Source organism: Somniosus microcephalus, unplaced genomic scaffold, assembly GCF_052327205.1.
Source record: "Somniosus microcephalus isolate GS21.2 unplaced genomic scaffold, FLI_Smic_1.0 unresolved_chr7, whole genome shotgun sequence".
Taxonomy (NCBI): Eukaryota; Metazoa; Chordata; class Chondrichthyes; order Squaliformes; family Somniosidae; genus Somniosus; species Somniosus microcephalus.
The window spans coordinates 12,445,138-12,467,890 of NW_028225185.1; the positions used below are offsets into that span (position 1 = coordinate 12,445,138).

Below are 22,753 nucleotides of genomic sequence, written 5' to 3' on the forward strand. Positions count from 1 at the left end.
TAGGTACAGGAAACTCTCGACTTACCGGCACCCAAACAACCGGAAATCTCGGTTAACCGGCAAAATTCAGGAGTAGGTTCAGTTAAGTTTTCCTTCATATTAGTGGCCGTTTCTTGATTCTTGGCTGTGTAATCGGGGGTTCGCGCACTTGTTGCTAAGCAACAGGGACGCTTGGTCTGTGGCCGGGGTTCCTACACCTGTTGCTAAGCAACAGGGAAGCCTGGATTTGTTGCTGTGTACGGGGCTCTCGTACCTTTTAACTATACCTCTCTGTAATCCGGACTTTTTGATAAACTGGCACCACATCGGTGCCGGATAAAAAAGAGTTTCCTGTACTTAATTATTATTAGTTTGGTCTCCGGATGTGAGCGACGCCAACAGGATTGCCCATCCTTGGTTGCCCTAAGAAAGTGGTGATGGGCCTTCTCGCAATCGGTTTTTACCGCCGAGTGTCTTGCTCGGACCCTTCCGAGGGCAGCAAGAGTCAGCAGCATAGTGCGGGGCTGGACTCGACGCAACGAGGCCCTTGAGAGGGTGCAGAGGAGATTTACCAGAATGGTTCCAGGGATTGGTGGGGGAATCTTAGCTACAAGGACAGGTTGGAGAAGCTCGATTTGTTTTCATAAGAGCAAAGGAGGTTGAGGGGTGATTTGATCGAGGTGTACAAGATTATGACGGGTTTGGATAGGCTAGATGGGGAAAGGCTGCTCCCACTAGTTGATGGTACAAGGACCAGGGGACACAGATTTAAGGTTTTGGGCAAGAGATACAGGGGGGGGATTTGAGGATAAACTTTTATGCAGCGAGTGGTGAGGACCTGGAACTTGCTGCCGACGGAAGTGGTGGAAGCGGAGACACTCGATGTTTTCAAGGGGAGACTGGATAGGCACTGGAGGGAAATAAACTTGCAGGGCTACGGGGATAGAGCGGGGGAATGGGACTGACTGGATCGCTCTACAGAGAGCCGGCACGGACTCTGACATGAATCAGTCATTCATGAAAGAAAGACTTATGAAATAATACTGAGCGGCCTACGGGTGGCGCTGTCCAGGGAGAGTATAAATACTCGGGCACGGGCCCAGCTTGCTCAGGACATTCTTAACAGGAACTAGTGAAGGACACAACTAGACCTCCGTGTTGTAAAACAGTTGATTAAAGCTTTGTTTAACGCTTAGACCAAGTGCCTAGTAGTTTTCTTACGTCAATCTCGATGGGCCGAATGGCCTCCTTCTGTGCCGGTACGACTCTATGTCGGCCAGACCAGATGATCGCAAGGAAATGAGTGAACCAGTTGGGGTTTTAACAAAAATGACGGGCGGGGACTAGACCAGCATTCCCACCCCCGCCTTAATTTGTTTTTTTGGGTGCGCGGCCCCATTGCAGTTTCGCGCACGAGCGAAATTTAACGTTGAAAAAGCCGATCCCAGGCTGGGCGGGACTGGCGGAGAGCTGCCCCGGCTCAGAGGGAACGTCGGACGATGCCCTTCTTGCCTCCCCGCCCCAGACACAGAACCATAGAGCAATGCAGCGCAGGAGAAGGAGGCCATTCAGCCCATCGCGCCTGTGCCGGCTCTTCGAAAGAGCGATGTGATCTCCTGGGAGAGGCAGCAAACCAGGGTCAACTATGGGGCAGGCTTAATGGACCGGCTGGTCTACCCCCTCCCGTCATTTTCGTAAAAACCCCAACTGGTCCACTAAGTTACTTCAGACCATCCGGTCTGGCCTACATGTTGAGTCCAGTCCTGCAAAATTCCTTTTGATTTCTCCCCGCGCCCCCACCCGCCCAGCAGTCGAAACCAGTCCCGGAGATCATTTTAACAGCAATCCAGTACTTTTATGGTAATAAATATAAGATAGTCACCAATAAATTCAGAGGAAACTTCTTTACCCAGAGAGTGGTGAGAATGTGGAACTCGCTACCACAGGGAGTGGTTGAGGCGAAGAGCGTAGATGCATTTTAAGGGGAGGCTGGATAAACACATGAGGGAGAAAGGAATAGAAGGTTATGCTGATGGGGTGAGATGAAGAGGGGTGGGAGGAGGCTGGTGTGGAGCAGAAACACCGGCACGGAGCAGTTGGGCAGAATGGCCGGTTTCTGTGCTGTAAATTCGATGTAATGACGTATGAGGAGAGATTGGGTCGATTGGGCTTATATTCGCTAGAGTTTAGAAGAATGAGAGGGGATCTCATTGAAACTTATAAAATTCTGACAGGACTGGACAGACTGGATGCAGGAAGGATGTTCCCGATGGCCGGGGAGTCCAGAACCAGGGGTCACAGTCTAAGGATAAGGGGTAAGCCATTTAGGACTGAGATGAGGAGGAATTTCTTCACCCAGGGAGTGGTGAACCTGTGGAATTCTCTACCACAGAAGGCAGTTGAGGCCAATTCATTAAATATATTCAAGAAGGAGTTGGATATATTTCTTAAGGCTAAAGGGATCAAGGGATATGGGGTGAAGGCAGGGACAGGGTACTGAATTTGGATGATCAGCCATGATCTCATTGAATGGCGGAGCAGGCTCGAGGGGCCGGAATGGCCGACTCCTGCTCCTATCTTCTATGTTTCTAATCTTTTCCTGGTGTTAGCCTACGAAATAGCAAATTTATTGAACTCCGTTTCACAACTTGCCACAGTCGGGACTTGAACTTCCAACCTCTGGGTTGCCGGCCCAGTACCGGAATCACTACATCCCTGTGTGACATTGGCAGGTGTCCTGGGGAGAAAGGGAAATGAATTGGCCAGAGGTCATTCTCCAGACACACCCAGACGACCACGCCGCAGTAACTTGTTCCTCCCTTCGATTCTTCCCATCGCAGGTGGACGAGGTCTCCGAGCAGTCGGGGAGCTCGGTGGTTGTGCTGCAGTCCCAGTTGGACGAATACCGGGATAAATCACGTCGCGAGTTAGCGGAGCATCAGAGGCAAGGGAAGGAGAGGGCTCTGGAATTGGAAAAGGCGAACATGACCATCAAGAGACTACAAGATGAGGTACAGTACTCGGCTTCTTCCACACTCCTTGTGAATCCAGATAGCCCCGGACACCCTGAACCGCGGTCTGTTTGCCGAATCTCATTCTAATTTGGCCCAGAAATTCGGGTCCCCACGGGTGAGTACGCACGGGGTACTCACCCGTAGGCCCAACGGAAGCGCCAGTTTCGTGCATGCACTGCGCATGCGCGGGAAACCGGAACTTCCGTTCCCTTAAAGGAAGGGGTTGAGAGGTGGAACACGTGCGCCGGAGAGGCAGCGCGTGCGCCTGGAACGTAAGTTTTTTTTGCAGGTTTCTCCGGGAGGGTAAGTCTCCAGGAGTTACACATGTAAAAAGCAGGCGCAAGGCCTGCTTTTAACAAGGCAAGTGGTGAATTAATTAAAATTAAAACATTTTTTCCACAGGTTTATTATTTTTAAATACTTTAAAGAAAGGTATGTTTATTTTTAGCCCCGTTAGAAAATAAAATTATTTTCAAAAATTTAAATTATTGTTTAAAATAGTTATGTAATTTATTTTAAAAATGTGATTAAAAAAAAAAAATTATTTGAAGATTTAGTGATGTTTTGGGGCTTATAGTATTTATAGGTTTGACAGGTCTTCCTGTCAATTTTATGAATGGAGCATTCCCTGCTACCATTGGCTCTCCATGGCCCACGTGATCCCAGGGGACACTTCGAACTAACTGCGCCCCTGGGATACGCAAGCACTGCGCGCCGGCAGTTGGAGCAGGCCCAGGATCGGAATCCCACGCGGGCCCACAGCACAACGGCCGGTGCGCTAGGTAAGTGCAGGTCGGGGGGCTTGCACCCACGGGAAGCCCCCGACCCGGATTTCTGGCCCATTGTTGTGATCAGCAGTGGGAGGCCGGACACGACTTTTTATTTAAATGGGTGGGGGTGGGACCAGCTGGTTGTTTGGTACGTGTGGCAACCCGTGGTTCAGTGGGTAGCGCATCTCGGCCTAGAAATTCAGTCGCGTTTGCGCCCACTTAGGGGCGAAAGAGTGGGTTGCGCCGGAAGTTTTTTAGTGCCCGAAATTAAGTTGGTCCCTAACAGCGGCGTTAGCCGGTAGCGCTGCGCCGGCACCGATGACGTCATCGGTGTGCGCAGCGCCCCGGTTCCAACGCGATTCCGTGCCGAAGGCCAAATTCAGTTGCGGCCGCCTCGCTCGCAGCGGCCGCAAGCAACGTTTGAAAAACGGGGCCTTGCAGCTCCGAGAGGCCGGCGCATAAAGGTGGAGGGGCGGCCGGCCGCTTTCCCGGCGGCCGCATGGCCGCACCTCCCTCCCCAGACTCCTGCACCACCCCCCCCCCGCGGCATTGCTGTCTGACTCCCGCGAGCCCGGCACTTCTCCGTGGTGCCGGGCTCATTTGCCGGGGGAATCCAGCGGCGATCTCACGGCTGCAGGCAGCTCCTCCTTAAGAGAAGGAGGAGGCCTGCAGTACCCCAGCCTGCCGCACCGCATCGGGTGGCGCAGCGGCAGCTGGACGCCTGAAATAGACTTTCATCGCCCCAAGCGAGGCGGCCAAACCCTGCAATAGCGCCCGCCTCCATCTTGGCCCGTCGCAACTGAATTTCAGGCGGGCGCTACGGGAATCCGGGCGAGCGCTAAATTTCGGGCGCTAAAGACCTGGTGGGGCCTTACTGAATTTCTAGGCCCTCGCCTCTGAGTCAGAAGGTCAGACTGAGTGAGCGCCGCACTGTCGGAGGGGCAGTACTGAGGGAGCGCCGCACTGTTGGAGGGGCAGTACTGAGGGAGCGCCGCAATGTCGGAGGGGCAGTACTGAGGGAGCGCCACACTGTCGGAGGGGCAGTACTGAGGGAGCGCCGCACTGTCGGAGGGGCAGTACTGAGGGAGCCCCGCGCTGTCGGAGGGGCTGTACTGAGGGAGCGCCGCACTGTCGGAGGGGCAGTACTGAGGGAGCGCCGCACTGTCGGAGGGGCGGTACTGAGGGAGCGCCGCACTGTCCGAGGGGCAGTACTGAGGGAGCGCTGCACTGTCGGAGGGGCAGTACTGAGGGAGCGCCGCACTGTCGGAGGGGCAGTACTGAGGGAGCGCCGCACTGTCGGAGGGGCGGTACTGAGGGAGCGCCGCACTGTCGGAGGGGCGGTACTGAGGGACGCCGCACTGTCGGAGGGGCGGTACTGAGGGAGCGCGGCACTGTCGGAGGGGCGGTACTGAGGGAGCGCGGCACTGTCGGAGGGGCAGTACTGAGGGAGCGCGGCACTGTCGGAGGGGCAGTACTGAGGGAGCGCGGCACTGTCGGAGGGGCAGTACTGAGGGAGCGCCGCACTGTCGGAGGGGCGGTACTGAGGGAGCGTCGCACTGTCGGAGGGGCAGTACTGAGGGAGCGCCGCACTGTCGGAGGGGTGGTACTGAGGGACGCCGCACTGTCGGAGGGGCAGTACTGAGGGAGCGCGGCACTGTCGGAGGGGCAGTACTGAGGGAGCGCGGCACTGTCGGAGGGGCAGTACTGAGGGAGCGCCGCACTGTCGGAGGGGCAGTACTGAGGGAGTGCCGCACTGTCGGAGGGGCGGTACTGAGGGAGGTGCCGCACTATCGGAGGGGCGGTACTGAGGGAGCACCGCACTGTTGGAGGGGCGGTACTGAGGGAGGTGCCGCACGGTCTGAGGCGCCGTCTGTTGGATGAGACGTTAAACCGAGGGCCCCCGTCTGCTCTCTCTGGTAAAAGATCCCACGGCCACTATTGGAAGAAGAGCTGGGGCAGTTCTCCCCGGTGTCCTGGGGCCAATATTTATCCCTCAATCAACATCACTAAAAACAGATGATCCGGTCATTGTCACATTGCTGTTTGTGGGAGCTTCCTGTGAGCAAATTGGCTGCCGCGTTTCCTACATTACAACAGTGACCACGCGTCAAAAGTAAATTCTGGCTGTAAAGCGCTTTGAGATGTCGTGAAAGGCGCTATAGAAATGCAAGTTCTTTTCTGTTTGAGTCATCAAAGTAAACTACGTGAGTTCCTGTTTCCCTGAAACAAGGGAAACATTCTCTCCCTATAAGCGAAAAGACCACACGCAACTAAGCCAGACAATTTAGGCACAGGATTAGAGATCCCTCTCATTTTTGCCTCGATCCTCGTCTCCTGTCCCTGCTCAAAAAGGGTTATGTGGCCACCAGGCAGACCCTAGTAGCTCTCTTAACGGGTCGCTGCTCACGTACAAGTCTGTCACTTTAATTCTACGCCCCGTTCCCACTCTGACCTCTCTGTCCTCGGCCTCCTGCGCTGTTCCAATGAAGCTCAACATAAGCTTGAGGAACAGCACCTCATCTTTTGTCATTTAATCTCTCCTGCCTTCCTTCCACCCTATCACACACCTTCCCTTTTGTTCTTTCCTCCCCTCCCCCTTTCCCTGCCACTGCACTTGCTTTAAACCCTGTTATTATCTCTAACTTTTTCCAGTTCTGACATAGTCACAGACCTGAAACGTTAACTCTGTCTCTCTCTCTCTCTGTCTCTCTCTCTCTGTCTCTCTCTCTCTGTCTCTCTCTCTCTCTCTCTCTCTCTCTCTCTGTCTCTCTCTCTGTCTCTCCCTCTCTCTCTCTCTCTCTGTCTCTCTCTGTCTCTCTCTCTCTGTCTCTCTCTCTCTCTCTCTCTCTCTCTGTCTCTCTCTCTGTCTCTCTCTCTCTCTGTCTCTCAATTCAATTCAATTCAAATGCTTTATTGGCATGAAAGTTTACAGGGAACCATATTGCCAAAGTTTACATAACAAAAAGTACAGTTTTCCAACATTCTGTAGGTGTCAAACAATTTTGACCTTTGTTGGGTACATACAATATTAATTTAAACAATATTAATTTAAACAGTCGTTGAACATCGTTGGGTACATTCAGTATTAATTTTAAACAGTCCTCAGGTTGTGACATGTTGTTACATATTTGGCACCAAGGTATGGTTTGTCTCCTTCTCCCAGGACTAATCTTAATTTTTGACAGGTCATCCAATTCTTTGAAATCTGGGGTTGTTTGGCTGAGCTTGTCAAATAATATGTTTCTTGTTGTGTTGAATTTTTCGCATTTTAGGAGGAAATGCATCTCTGTCTCAACCTCGCCGGCCAGACATTGATCACATATTCTATTCTCTCTAGGCTGCCAGGATTTCTTGTATCTTCCTTTTTCAATTGCCAGTTGGTGGTCGCTTAGTCTGTACCTGGTGAGGGTCTGTCTCTGTTTTGTGTCTCTGATGGTCGAGAGATAGTCTGCCAGTTTATATTCTCTTTTTAGGGCCCGGTAACATTCTAATCTGCTTTGGCTTTTGGTTATTTTGTTCCAATGTTCCAGGTAGGTTTCTTTGCATTGTTTAATGATTTGGTTCACTCGGATTGGTGTTTGGACGGCAGTGTTGGTCTGGGACTGGTCAGGGTCCGGCTGAGTAGGAGTACTTAGTTTCAGTAGCAGCTGACTCAGGGGACACTCTTCTGGGTTTAGCTCTTGGGTCTGGAAGGCTTTAAAATGAAGGGTGTCTGGGGAGCTAGATTTGAGGTGATTTAGGAAGTTTAGTGCTCGTTTTTGGATGTTTATTATCAGTGGGTATCTGCCTAGTTCGGCTCTGCATGCATTCGTTGGTGTTTTCCTTTGGGTGCGAAGAATGCTTCGGCAAAATTCTGCATGTAGGGCTTCTATTGTGTCTCTCTCAAATTCAAATTCAAATTCAAATCGCTTTATTGGCATGATAAGGTACATCTTATGTTGCCAAAGCATCAAAATACATTTATGGTTGAACACATAAACGCAGTTCTATTCATACAGCGTATAAACAGGTATATCCCTGAGTGTATAAATATACATTCGCCTTGTTTATATATACTCTTTTCTTAGTTTACTGGTTGTCCCTCTGTTCATGGCAAGCTGTAACATAGTGTGCCGCCAGTGTTACACAGCCTCTCTCCTCCCCCAGTAGGAATGGGAGTTTTTGGTTGTCATTCAGATTTCTGAATTCAGGGCATATTTGTGAGAATTTTTGGTAGAAATTCTCCCTGATGCCCTGATATTTTCCACAGGCTGTGAGGAAGTGCATCTCTGTCTCTACTATTCCCTGACTGCAGTGAGCGCATATCCTGTCTTCTCTTGGCAGCCTGGTCTGCCTTTTTCGATCGCTAGGCTATGTTCGCTAAGTCTGTACCTTGTCAAGGTTCTTCTCAGTTTGTTATCCTTTACCATGGTCAGGTAATCAGCTATGTTGTATTGTCTGTTTAGGGCCAAGTAGCAATTGAGTTTGCTTTGGGTTTTTGTTGTTTCTGCCCAATATGTCAGATATTTTTCCTTTTGCTTAGCGACGATTGTGTTGGGTCAAATTCTTTGTGTTACCCTGTCACTGTCCTGGGGCTGGTTATTGTTAGTATTGTTAGTAGTTACTTCACTGAGTCCCAGGACTAGTTGACTGAGGGTATTCTTCTTTATGGTCAGCTCTTGGCATTTCAGGGCGTCGTAGTGATAGCATTGGGGGTTGCTCATTTGTAGGTGGTTCCAAAATTTGGTGGCTCTTTTTTGGATAGTGATTATTAATGGATATTGGCCTAGTTCCGCCCTGCATGCATTGTTTACTGTTTTCCTTTGAGTCCGGAGGATACTTTTACAGAATTCTGCATGTAGGATCTCAATTGGGTGTTTGTCCCATTTTGCAAATTCTTGTTGTGTTAGCGGTCCCCATACCTCACTGCCGTAGAGTGCAATTGGTTCAATTACTGATTTGAAAATTTTGAGCCAAATGCTAATTGGGATTTCTATTTGGATTGATTTTTTGATGGCATAGAAAGCCCTTCTTGCTTTCTCTTTCAGTTCATTCACAGCCAGTTTGAAGTTTCCCGTAGAACTGATTTTTAAGCCCAAGTATGTGTAGTTAGTGGTTTGTTCAATTTTGGTTGTTCCTACTGTGGAATTTATTTTGGGTCCCTGATGTTTGGATCTTTGCTGGAACACAAGGACTTTGGTTTTTTGGGGATTTATTGTCATGGCCCAAGTCTGGCAGTACGACTCCAGCAGGTCCAGGTTCTGCTGTATACCCTCCTTAATTGGTGACAGCAGAACCAGGTCGTCTGCATAGAGGAGGAATTTAACCTTGGATTCATATAGGGTGAGGCCGGGTGCTGTAGATTGTTCAAGTAGTTTTGCCAATCCATTTATGTAAATATTAAAGAGTGTCGGTGAGATTGGCGAGCCCTGCGTCACCCCCCGCCCCTGTGGGAAGTATTTTGTTTGTTTGTCTCCAATTTTAACTGCACATTTGTTGTTTGTATACATTGATTTAATTACATCATATGTTTTCCCTCCTACCCCGCTTTCGATAAGTTTCAGGAATAAACCGTCATGCCAGATGGAGTCGAAAGCCTCTCTCTGTCTCTCTCTGTGTGTCTCTCTGTCTCTCTCTCTGTCTCTCTCTCTGTGTGTGTGTCTCTCTCTCTGTCTCTCTCTCTGTCTCTCTCTCTGTCTCTCTCTCTGTCTCTGTCTCTCTCTGTCTCTCTCTGTCTCTCTCTCTCTGTCTCTCTCTCTCTCTCTCTCTCTGTCTCTCTCTCTCTGTCTCTCTCTGTCTCTCTCTCTCTGTCTCTCTGTCTCTCTGTCTCTCTCTCTCTCTCTCTCTCTGTCTCTCTCTGTCTCTCTCTCTCTGTCTCTCTGTCTCTCTGTCTCTCTCTCTCTCTCTCTCTCTCTCTGTCTCTCTCTGTCTCTCTCTCTGTCTCTCTCTGTGTGTCTCTCTCTGTCTCTCTCTCTCTCTGTCTCTCTCTCTGTCTCTCTGTCAAATTCAAATTCAAATTCAAATGCTTTATTGGCATGAAAGTTTACAGGGAACCATATTGCCAAAGCTTACATAACAAAAAAAGTACAGGTTTCCAACATTCTGTCTCTCTCTCTGTGTCTCTCTCTCTCTGTGTCTCTCTCTCTCTGTCTCTCTCTCTCTGTCTCTCTCTCTCTGTCTCTCTGTCTCTGTCTCTCTGTGTCTCTCTCTCTCTCTCTCCCCGGATGCTGCCTGACCCGCTGAGTGTTTCCAGCATTTTCTGTTCAGAATTATATTGATCTAGACGAGGGAACTAGATGTAATATCTTCAAGTTTGCAGACGACACTAAGTTGGATGGGCGTGTGTGCTGTGAGGAGGATGCCGAGAAACTCCAGGATGATTTGGACAGGTTGGGTGATTGGGCAGAAGCATGGCAGATGCAATATAACGTGGATAAATGCAAGGTTATCCACTTTGGTGTCAAAAACAGGAAGGCAGATTATTATCTGAATGGCAATAGATTGGGAGAAGGGGAAGTGCAACGAGACCTGGGTGTCCTTGTGCACCAGTCGCTGAAGGTAAGCATGCAGGTGCAGCAGGCGGTTAAGAAGGCAAATGGTATGCTGGCCTTCGTAGCGAGAGGGTTCGAGTACAGGAACAAGGATGTCTTGCTGCAGTTGTACAGGGCCTTGGTGAGACCACATTTGAGTATTGTGTGCAGTTTTGGTCGCCTTACCTGAGGAAGGATGTTCTTGCCATGGAGGGAGTTCAGCGAAGATTCACCAGGCTGATACCTGGGATGGCAGGAATGACGTATGAGGAGAAATTGGGTCGATTGGGCTTATACTCGCTGGAGTTTAGAAGAATGAGAGGGGATCTCATTGAAACTTATAAAATTCTAACAGGACTGGACAGACTAGATGCAGGAAGGCTGTTCCCGATGGTCGGGGAGTCCAGAACCAGGGGTCACAGTCTAAGGATAAGGGGTAAGCCATTTAGGACAGAGATGAGGAGGAATTTCTTCACCCAGAGAGTGGCGAACCTGTGGAATTCTCTACCACAGAAGGCAGTTGAGGCCAATTCATTAAATATATTCAAGAAGGAGTTAGATATATTTCTTAAGGCTAAAGGGATCAAGGGATATGGGGAGAAGGCAGGGACAGGGTACTGAGTTTGGATGATCAGCCATGATCTCATTGAATGGCGGAGCAGGCTCGAGGGGCCGAATGGCCGACTCCTGCTCCTATCTTCTATGTTTCTATTTCAGATTTCCAGCATCCCGCCGTGTTTTGCTTCTGCCTATATAAGCTGAGTTGTCAGGCTTTTTACTTTATCTTGGGAACCATCACAAACCAACGTTGACCCTGACCTTGCTCTTGCGCCCTCAGTTCAGCACGAGTTCCTGCGTACTGATCAGGGGTCGGGAGTCCTGGCCAACTTCTCTCCACACCCAGAATCTTTAACCCATGGGCTCTGAAGCCTTATACACTGTCCTAATTCAGCGCAGCCTGCAAATCGAGCCTGGTCTGTTTACTGCCCCTCAACAGCTGAGCGCTGAATAAATTGTGCACTTGCAACACTTATAATGAACGTGGCATATTGGGGGTGCATGAACGGAGAGACCTGGGGGTATATGTGCACAAATCGTTGAAGGTGGCAGGGCAGGTTGAGAAAGCGGTTAAAAAGCATACGGGATCCTGGGCTTCATGAATAGAGACATAGAGTCCAAAAGCAAGGAGGTTATGATGAACATTTATAAAACACTGGTTCGGCCTCAACTGGAGTATTGTGTGCAATTCTGGGCACCGCACTTTAGGAAGGATGTGAAGGCCTTTGAGAGGGTGCAGAAAAGATTTCCGAGAATGATTCCAGGGATGAGTGACTTCAGTGACGTGGAGAGACTGGAGAAGTTGGGGTTGTTCTCCTTCGAGCAGAGAAGGTCGAGAGGAGATTTGATGGAGGCGTTCAAAATCATGAGGGGTCTGGACTGAGTCGATAGGGAGAGAAACTGTTCCCATTGGCGGAAGGGCCGAGAAGCAGAGGACACAGATTTAAGGTGATTGGCCAAAGAACCAGAGGAGACAGGAGGGAAAACCTTTTCACGCAGCGAGTGGAAAGGGTGATGGAGGCAGACTCAATCGTGGCTTTCAAAAGGGAATTGGATAAGCACCTGAAAGAAAAAAAATTTGCAGGGCTACGGGGGAAAGGGTAGGTGGAGTGGGACTAGCTGAAGTGCTCTTGCAGAGGGCCAGTGCGGGCTGTAGCCGTTCTGTGATTCTATATTGTCTTAAAACAGTGCTCCGTAATGCACAGTGCAGCACTCAGTTGCTGCCACTAGATGGTGATTAAGCTAGCGAACCACTTGCAACGAGTTAGCGCCTCTTCCATAGAAAACATCCCAAGGTGCTTCACAGCAATGAAATGGATGCAACGGGTGATATAATTAGGAGGGACGACAGGCAGTTTGCTCCGTCAGATTGACTTTAAAATAAGGGAGGGAAGCGACTGGGCTGATAAGTTAACAACAACTTCCACAAATTTTATTTTTCAAATCTACCAAATCGTAGCGAGGAAAAAAATTGACTTTGTCTCACCGGTGGCGACGTGGCTTCAGAAACGAATGTAAAGGAAAGCTGAGTCAGGGCTCTTGCTGTTCAAAGTCCTCCCTCCAGTGACTGGGGGGGGGAAGTAAAAGATTTTTGTATATCGGAAGAGCTGGCCCAGATTCGATGGGCCGAATGGTCTCTGACATGAATCTGGTCATTCATGTGAAAATGACTTATGAAATAATACTGGGCGGCCTGCTGGTGGCGCTGTCCAGGGAGAGTATAAATACTCGGGCACGGGCCCAGCTTGCTCAGGACATTCCTTAACAGGAACTAGTGAAGGACACAACTAGACCTCCATGTTGTAAAACAGTTGATTAAAGCTTTGTTTAACGCTTAGACCAAGTGCCTAGTAGTTTTCTTGCGTCAGTGACTACCCAGTAAGCATCGGGAACAGGTGATCCGATCCCCAGGCTACCTGTGAGCAATGCTGTTAACCGTCATCCAGCACCTGCTGCAATGGAGTGAAGGCCCGAAAGGCGTGCAATTGAACGCGTGTTCCTGTTCCAGATTGGGCGTTTGAAACACGACCTGCAACAGAGCAATGCAGAGAAGGAGAATGCGGTGCTGGATAAGGATCTGCTGGGGCAGAGAGTGCAGCACTTGGAGCAGGAGATGGACATCAAGAGACGCACACAGGATGACAAGTTCCGACTGGCAAAAGTACTGGAGGTCAGTGTCCAAACAAATTTGATTTTTGATTTTCACGTGTGCACGGAATAGCCAACTCCGGTCCAGTGTTAGGAGACTTGACATCAGTCAACGGCAAACCCAATGAACATCGTCCAGACTTGGATGGGACCAGCACCCGTGCTGTCACACGAGCGTTGGCCCGAGAAGTCATGTGTAGAGTCCCGTCTCCTTGCCTCGCCCTTCCTTCCCCTTTTTACACCCTTCCCTCTCCTCTTCCCTGTTTGCCTACAGTTAGAAGTTGGTAAAGGAATTACCACAATTTTTTTTTCCTTGTTAAAGAAAAGCTTGATGTGCTGAGGGCTGTCTAATCGAGAGAATTCAGCATTATTTTCATTCAGCTCTAACCACAGTAAGTCTGGGCTCGGCAGGCTTATGCAGTCGGTAGTTGAGCCTTACAGGCAAGGAGTATCCCAGCTTCCATCCCTGGCCGGCGCTGTGTTAGTTGATCCTCTGCCACGACGAGAGGTAGGAGTGCAATCGCGGCTTTATCAACCCCTGGATTCAGGAGGGGATAATCTGATGATCTTCCAGCGTACCCGATCTCGATGAGGCTGGCCGGGGCAAGATTGGGCTCGGCTGTGAATCCCCTCCCCATGGTGGAATTGCCTGCCAACACTGAGGGGTAGAAATTCGTCGAGCGGTAGTGCAAAAACGGACGGTATCGCATGGGCCACCCTATCTGTGCAATCTCCTCCAACCCCACAGTCCTTAAAAGATCTCTGCGCTCCTCTAATTCTGGCCTCTTGAGCGTCCCCCGATTTCCATCGCTCCACCATTGGCGGCCGTGCCTTCAGCCGCCTGGGACCCCAGAGCTCTGGAATTCCCTCCCTAAACCTCTCCGCCTCTCTCTCTCTCTCTCTCTCCTCCTTAAAACCGACCTCTTTGGCCAAGCTTTTGGGTCATTGCCCTAATTTCTCCTTATGTGGCTTGGTGTCAAATTTTGTCAGATAATCGCTCTTGTGAAGCGCCCTGGGACATTTACTACGTCAAAGGTGCTGTGTAAATGCAGGTGGTTGTTGTACACTCCCAACTGATACCCGGTTCCATTGAAGTCAGCAGAACGGAATATCGGGCTGCGAGTGCCAACGGGGCACGCAAGTGATGCCGTCCATTTCGCGTTATCGGCCGAGGTGAATTTCTACCACCACCCCCCCCCCCACCCCCGGGATCCTCACACCTGAATAATGGCCACTTGGCATGAGGTAGAAGAGTGTGACCTGCGTGTGTAGGACCGCACCCCAATCTTCGGGAATGGGCGGGGTCGAAGGGGGAGATCGGCAAAGGGAAATCTCTCTGCCGCGCTAACTCCTGCCAGACGGCCGAGGTCTGTCTGGTCTGCGCGCCATGCCGTGCCAGGCGCGAGGTCTCCCGACGGCCGCGGGACGATGGCCGAGCCTCCGGCCGGCAGGTTGTTTTCTAACTCTCCTCGTTTCCTCTTGGTTGCAGGACAAGGTCAAGCGCCTGGAGCTGGAGCTGGACGAAGAGAAGAGCGGCGCCGACCTTTTAACGGAGCGAATCAACCGGAGCAGAGAGCAGGTATTAGGAACAGGCGCTAAAATGTCCCCGACCGACCGGCCCACTCTGAGCAATCTGACGAGAGTAATACTGAGAAGTCACACAACACCAGGTTATAGTCCAACAGCTTTATTTGAAATCACAAGCTTTCGGAGCGCTGCTCCTTCGTCAGGTGAAGTGAAGAGATGCATAAAGACACAGCATATATAGTCAAAGAACACTGCCAGATGATTACAGGTAATCTTTCTAACTGCCCTTTATCACACCTCGGCAGAGAGATAATCACAGCAATCAATGGTGTGATCTCTGCCGAGGTGGGATAAAGGGCAGCTAGAAAGATTACCTGTAATCATCTGGCAGTGTTCTATGACTATATATGCTGTGCCTATATTTTTTAAAATTCATTGATGGGATGTGGGCGTCGCTGGCTATGCCTGCATTTAGTGCCCATCCCTAATTGCCCTTGAGAAGATGGTGGTGAGCCGCCGCCTTGAACCGCTGCAGTCCATATGGTGTAGGTACACCCACAGTTCTGTTAGGAAGGGAGTTCCAGGATTTTGGCCCAGCGACTGAAGGAACGGCGATACAGGTCCAAGTCAGGATGGTGTGTGGCTTGGAGGGGAACTTGTAGGTGGTGATGTTCCCATGCATCTCTTCACTTCACCTGACGAAGGAGCAGCGCTCTGAAAGCTTGTGATTTCAAATAAAGCTGTTGGACTATAACCTGGTGTTGTGTGACTTCTCACATTTGTCCACCCCAGTCCAACACCGGCATCTCCACATCGTAGATTAATACTGTCTCTGATCAGCCGCCTGTCTGGCTTAATGCAGAACTTCATCATCGAACCAAGCTACTAAATAAACACTGGTCGAGTTTCAAGATCTGATATTGGGGCACACCTCACTTACCTGAGCAAAGATCATTTTGGCAGAATCTCATTTAGTTCCAGCGACCTTGGTCCTGGCAGTTAACAATTTTTAGATTGAAATAATCTCCCGCTCTTCGTACTCGCGCGCCCCGCTCTCTCTCTCTCTCTCTCCTCCCTTTCTCTTCTCTCCTCCCTTTCTCTTCTCTCCGCGCTCTCTCTCTCTCGCTCTCTCCTTCCCCCCGCCACTCACTCTCTCCTTCCCCCCACCACACTCTCCTTCCCCCCGCCACACTCTCCTTCCCCACCGCCACACTCTCTCCTTCCCCCCGCCACACTCTCTCTCCTTCCCCCCCCCACCACACTCTCTCTCCTCCCCCCCGCCTCTCGCTCTCTCCTCCCCCCGCCTCGCGCTCTCTCCTCCCCCCCCGCCTCTCGCCTCTCTCCTTCCCCCCCGCCTCTCGCTCTCTCCTTCCCCCCCGCCTCTCGCTCTCTCCTTCCCCCCCGCCTCTCGCTCTCTCCTTCCCCCCCGCCTCTCGCTCTCTCCTTCCCCCCCCGCCTCTCGCTCTCTCCTTCCCCCCGCCGCTCGCTCTCTCCTTCCCCCCCCGCCTCTCGCTCTCTCCTTGCCCCCCCGCCTCTCGCTCTCTCCTTCCCCCCCCCCGCCTCTCGCTCTCTCCTTCCCCCCCGCCTCTCGCTCTCTCCTCCCCCCCGCCTCTCGCTCTCTCCTTCCCCCCCCGCCTCTCGCTCTCTCCTTCCCCCCCGCCTCTCGCTCTCTCCTCCCCCCGCTTCTCGCTCTCTCCTCCCCCCCCGCCTCTCGCTCTCTCCTTCCCCCCCCGCCTCTCGCTCTCTCCTCCCCCCCCCGCCGCTCGCTCTCTCCTTCCCCCCCGCCTCTCGCTCTCTCCTTCCCCCCCGCCTCTCGCTCTCTCCTCCCCCCCCCGCCTCTCGCTCTCTCCTCCCCCCCCCGCCTCTCGCTCTCTCCTTCCCCCCCGCCTCTCGCTCTCTCCTTCCCCCCCGCCTCTCGCTCTCTCCTTCCCCCCCCGCCTCTCGCTCTCTCCTTCCCCCCCCGCCGCTCGCTCTCTCCTCCCTCTCGCTCTCTCCTCCCCCCCGCCTCTCGCTCTCTCCTTCCCCCCCGCCTCTCGCTCTCTCCTTCCCCCCACGCCTCTCGCTCTCCTTCCCCCCCCACCGCCTCTCGCTCTCTCCTTCCCCCCCGCCTCTCGCTCTCCTTCCCCCCCCGCCTCTCGCTCTCTCCTTCCCCCCCCGCCTCTCGCTCTCCTTCCCCCCCCCGCCTCTCGCTCTCTCCTTCCCCCCCGCCTCTCGCTCTCTCCTTCCCCCCCGCCTCTCGCTCTCTCCTTCCCCCCCGCCTCTCGCTCTCTCCTCCCCCCCGCCTCTCGCTCTCTCCTTCCCCCCCGCCTCTCGCTCTCTCCTTCCCCCCCGCCTCTCGCTCTCTCCTTCCCCCCCCGCCTCTCGCTCTCTCCTTCCCCCCCGCCTCTCGCTCTCCTTCCCCCCCCCGCCTCTCGCTCTCCTTCCCCCCCCCCCTCTCCCCCCCCCCGCCTCTCGCTCTCTCCTCCCCCCCGCCTCTCGCTCTCTCCTTCCCCTCCGCCGCTCGCTCTCTCCTTCCCCCCCGCCTCTCGCTCTCTCCTTCCCCCCCGCCTCTCGCTCTCTCCTCCCCCCCGGCCTCTCGCTCTCTCCTTCCCCCCCCCCCCGCCTCTCGCTCCCTCCTTCCCCCCGCCTCTCGCTCTCTCCTTCCCCCCGCCTCTCGCTCTCTCCTTCCCCCCCCGCCTCTCGCTCTCTCCTTCCCCCCCCGCCTCTCGCTCTCTCCTCCCCCCCCGCCTCTCGCTCTCTCCTTCCCCCCCCCGCTTCTCGCTCTCTCCTCCCCCCCGCCTCTCGCTCTCTCTTTCTTTCCCCCCCCCCCCCACACTATTGAATCTGCCTCCACTGCCCTATCAGGCAGCGCATTCCAAATCCTAACCACTCGCTGCGTGAAACAAGTTTTTCCTCGTGTCGCTTCTGGTTCTTTTGCCAATCGCCTTAAATCTGTGACCTCTGGTTGTCGACCCCTCAGCCACTGGAAACTTTATTTATTCTATCTAAACCCTTCATGATTTTTAAACGCCTCTTATCAAATCTCCTCTCCGCCTTCTTTGCTCAGTTATTGCCATGAAAAACCGTGCAGTTCGCCTGATGGTTGATGTGGTAGTTTTCACCCATATACTCGCACCACGTGAACTTCCCACTGACATAGAAACATAGAAGATAGGAGCAGGAGTCGGCCATTCGGCCCCTCGAGCCTGCTCCGCCATTCATTGAGATCATGGCTGATCATCCACATTCAGAACCCGGTCCCTGCTTCTCCCCATATCCAACTCCTTCTTGAATATATTTAATGAATTGGCCTCAACTGCCTTGTGTGGTAGAGAATTCCACAGGTTCACCACTCTCTGGGTGAAGAAATTCCTCCTCATCTCTGTCCTAAATGGCTTACCCCTTATCCTTAGACTGTGACCCCTGGTTCTGGACTCCCCGGCCATCAGAAACATCCTCCCTGCATCTAGTCTGTCTAGTCCTGTTAGAATTTTATAAGTTTCAATGAGATCCCCTCTCATTCTTCTAAACTCCAGCGAGTATAAGCCCAATTGACCCAATCTCTCCTCATACGTCATTCCTGCCATCCCAGGTATCAGTCTGGTGAATCTTCGCTGCACTCCCTCCATGGCAAGAACATCCTTCCTCAGATAAGGCGCCCAAAACTGCACACAATACTCAAGGTGTGGTCTCACCAAGGCCCTGTACAACTGTAGTGAGACATCCTTGCTCCTGTACTCGAACGCTCTCGCTACGAAGGCCAACATACCATTTGCCGCCTTACACAAGTTATGTCCTCATTTATTATCCCTTCAAAAGTATGAAGTTCTGCCAAAACCCTTCACTGGTTCCAGCTGCCTCGGCCAACACCCAGGTGCCTGAATGCAGCTCAAACTAGTTTGTTCCAGTGACGGTGGTGGGGAATTGAATCACTGCTCCAATCTGTAGTTTATCCTGGGGCTGTAGGCATGTCCAAGACAGGAGTACATCTTGAACAGCTGGTAGCACGTCATAGAATGATGCAGAAGGAGGCCGTTGGGCCCATCGTGCCTGTGCCAGCCCTTTGAAAGCTATCCAGTTACAGGAAACTCTTTTTTTTATCCGGGACCGGCGTGGTGCCGGTTGATCAAAAAGCCCGGATTACAGAGAGGTACACTTACCAAGGTACGAGAGCCCCAGTTACACGGCACTTGTGCAAGAATCCCGGTTACACGGCCACTAATATATAGTAAAACTTACCTGAACCTACTCCTGAATGTTGCCGGTTAAGAGAGATCTCTGGATATTTAGGTGCCGATTAAAAGAGAGTTTCCTGTAGTTCCCATTCCCCACCCCCCCGCTCTTTCCCCATCACCCTGCTGAGGAGCGTCACCTGTGGCTCAGTGGGTAGCACTCTCGTCTCTGAGTCAAAAGGTTGTGGGTTCGAGTCCCACTCCAAAGACTTGAGCACGAAATCCAGGCCAACACTCCCAGTACCAGTACTGAGGGCACGCCGCACTGTCGGAGGGGCGGTATTGAGGGAGCGCCGCACTGTCGGAGGTGCAGTACTGAGGGAGTGCCGCACTGTCGGAGGGGCAGTACTGAGGGAGCGCCGCACTGTCGGAGGTGCGGTACTGAGGGAGCGCCGCACTGTCGGAGGGGCGGTACTGAGGGAGCGCCGCACTGTCGGAGGGGCAGTACTGAGGGAGCACCGCAATGTCGGAGGGGCAGTACTGAGGGAGCGCCGCACTGTCGGAGGTGCGCTACTGAGGGAGCGCCGCACTGTCGGAGGGGCGGTACTGAGGGAGCGCCGCACTGTCGGAGGGGCGGTACTGAGGGAGCGCCGCACTGTCGGAGGGGCGGTACTGAGGGAGCGCCGCACTGTCGGAGGGGCGGTACTGAGGGAGCGCCGCACTGTCGGAGGGGCAGTACTGAGGGAGCGCCGCACTGTCGGAGGGGCAGTACTGAGGGACGCCGCACTGTCGGAGGGGCGGTACTGAGGGAGCGCTGCACTGTCGGAGGGGCAGTACTGAGGGAGCGCCGCACTGTCGGAGGTGCCATCATTCGGATGAGACGTTAAACCCAAGGCCCCCGTCTGCGCTCTCAGGTGGATGTAAAAGATCCCACGGCCACTATTGGAAGAAGAGCAGGGGGAGTTCTCCCGGTGTCCTGGGGCCAATATTTATCCCTCAACCAACATCACTAAAAAAAGCAGATGATCTGGTCATTTATCACATTGCTGTTTGTGAGAGCTTGCTGTGCGCAAATTGGCTGCCGTGTTTCCTACATTACAACGGTGCCTGGATGTAAAACGTTTTGGGACATCCGGTGGTCGTGAAAAATGCTATAGAAATGCAAGTCTTTCTTTCTTAATGGTTGGTAATCAGGGCCTCCCCAATGCAGGGATCCTAGAACATAAGACGTAGGAGCAGGAGTGGGTCATTCGGCCCCTCGAGCCTGCTCCGCCTTTCAATAAAATCATGGCTGATCCGATCTTGGCCCCAACTCCACTTCCCTGCCCGCTCCCCATAACTCCCTTACCGTTCAAAAAATCTGTCTATCGCCACCTTAAATATATTCGGTGACCCAGCCTCCACAGCTCTCTGGAGAAGAGAATTCCAAAGATTGTGGGAATAATTCCTCCTCGTTTCCTAGAGCCAGTTGTTGCCTCACTGTCTCCTCCCCTGGGATCAGATAACTCGGGAATTGACCGAGGAATGAACAATCAATGCCACCACACGTGGTGCATTTGCCCATCAGGGGAAGACAACGTGGGCCTTTACAAACAGAATTGATGTCTGATTATTGCCAGGATCCCCTGCCACCTCGACTTGTCCAAACGAGCATCCGTGCTAGTCTGAACACAGTGGAGTCGATTCATGTGGAACATGTTTCCTTCTTTTCATTTCTTTGTTGTTTCCCAACCCCTGCCAACAGATTGAGCAGCTGAGAGGCGAGCTGATGCAAGAGAGAGCTGCAAGGCAGGACCTGGAATGTGACAAAATTTCTTTAGAAAGACAGGTACGTTCCTTGAAACATTAACTTCGCACAAACACAAGGCAGCGGAGGAGGCAGCAGCAGCTTGGATTAATCTTGCGTCATTCGCACAAGTGCTGGGCAATCGTTTTAACAGCAATTATATGGTAATAAATACAAGATAGTCACTAATAAATCCAATCGGGAATTCAGGAGAAACTTCTTTACCCAGAGAGTGGTGAGAATGTGGAACTCGCTACCACAGGGAGTGGTTGAGGCGAAGAGCGTCGATGCATTTAAGGGGAAGCTGGATAAACACATGAGGGAGAAAGGAATAGAAACATAGAAGATAGGAGCAGGAGTCGGCCATTCGGCCCCTCGAGCCCGCTCCGCCATTCAATGCGATCATGGCTGATCATCCAAATTCAGTACCCTGTCCCTGCCTTCTCCCCATTTCCCTTGATCCCTTTAGCCTTTAAGAAATATATCCAACTCCTTCTTGAATATATTTAATGAATTGGCCTCAACTGCCTTCTGTGGTAGAGAATTCCACAGGTTCACCACTCTCTGGGTGAAGAAATTCCTCCTCATTTCAGTCCTAAATGGCTTACCCCTTATCCTTAGACTGTGACCCCTGGTTCTGGACTCCCCCGCCATCGGGAACATCCTTCCTGCATCTAGTCTGTCCAGTCCTGTTAGAATCTGGTGAGGAAGTCCCATTTTTCACACGGGCATCCCATCCCGTCTTTCAGATGCGACGTTAAACCGAGGCCCCATCTGCTCTCTCGGGCGGACGTAAAAGATCCCACGGCCACTATTTTGAAGAAACGCGGGGCGGGGGGGTGGGGTGTTCTCCCCGCAGTCCTGGGGCCAATATTTATCCCTCAACCAACATCACTAAAAACAGATGATCTGGTCATTATCACAGTGCTGTTTGTGGGAGCTTGCTGTGCGCAAATTGGCTGTCGCGTTTCCCACATTACAACAGTGACCACACTTCAAAGAAAGTACTTCATTGGCTGTAAAGCCCTTTGGGGCGTCCTGAGGTAGTCATGAAAGTCGCTGGAGAAACGCAAGTCTTTTTTTATTCCCTGTATTATTGGGCTCATAAATGGCAAGAGTGTTTTCACAGAATCACAGAAACCCCACAATGCAGATAGAGGCCATTTCGGCCCATCGAGCCTGCACCGACACATATCCCACCCGATCCCCGTAACCCCGACACCAACACATATCCCACCCTATCCCTGTAACCCCACGTATTTAATCCCCCTAACACTAAGGGTCAATTTATCATAGCCAATCAACCTAACCCGCACATCTTTGGACTGTGGGAGGAAACCGGAGCACCCGGAGAAAACCCACGCAAACACGGGGAGAATGTGCAAACTCCACACAGACAGTCGCCCGAGGCCGGATTCGAACCCGGGTCCCTGGCGCTGTGAGGCAACAGTGCTAACCACTATGCCACCGTGCTGATGTTGATGATATCGCACAAGAACATCTCCATTTATCTCTAGTGCGATCAGTACACGGCCCGCGTGAGCTGGCCAGCGAGGCTGGGCCCGGCCTCTTGCATGTACGCAGAGTGCTGGTTCCCACAGCACAGCCGATGACAGCACTAAATACCGGCGGCTTGCTCTGCTGAGACCCGGCAGAATGTGAAAGCAGCTACAAATGGTTGGGGTTTGTGGGGGGGTGAAGGTGGGGGAAGTAGACGCGACTTAAATCTTCATCCAGTCTGGTACCTTACAATTACCATTGTTTGTCTTGCAGGCGAAAGATCTAAAGGCCAGACTGGCAAACTCCGAGGGAAGCCTGAAACCAAACGCTAACTTGTCTCAGCTTGAATTCCGCATCAGGGAGCTGGAGGATCGTTTGCAGTCAGAGGAAAGGTACGAGCTTTTTAAAAAATAAAAAAAATTTAAACCCGCAAATAATGCCCAACCCAGGGGCAGTGTTCAGCGCTGAGGCGATGAGAGTCCATTCCAGTTCACTCGGGATTCCCAATCGTAGCCATTTCTTCAAACAGCTTCGATTACTGCCCCCCCCCCCCCCCCGCCAACCGTGGCAAGAACGGAAGCAGAGAGTCGAGAAAGAACTTGCATTTATATAGCATCTTTCACATCCTCGGGACAACCCAAGACGCTTTACAGCCAATGATTTACTTTTTGAAGTGTAGTCCCTGTTACCCCGGAGCAGGAGGAGGCCATTCAGCCCCTCGAGCCTGTTCTCCCATTCAGTGAGATCCTGGTTGATCTGCGACCTAACTCCACCTACCCGCCTTTGCCCCATATCCCTTAATACCTTTTGG

At 52.3% G+C, this 22,753-nt stretch overlaps 1 protein-coding gene across 3 annotated transcripts in view; it reads left to right on the top strand.

Moving 5' to 3' along the window:
• cgna (cingulin a) overlaps positions 1-22,753 on the top strand; it is a 141,354-nt gene that overhangs the window by 89,195 nt on the left and 29,406 nt on the right. For all 3 annotated transcript variants that reach the window (XM_085978658.1, XM_085978659.1, XM_085978656.1), the window contains exons 15-19: positions 2,820-2,990; positions 12,839-13,000; positions 14,468-14,557; positions 20,401-20,484; positions 22,216-22,334. In XM_085978658.1, the coding sequence (XP_085834784.1) occupies positions 2,820-2,990; positions 12,839-13,000; positions 14,468-14,557; positions 20,401-20,484; positions 22,216-22,334 (626 nt within the window). The remainder of the gene's footprint in view (positions 1-2,819; positions 2,991-12,838; positions 13,001-14,467; positions 14,558-20,400; positions 20,485-22,215; positions 22,335-22,753) is intronic.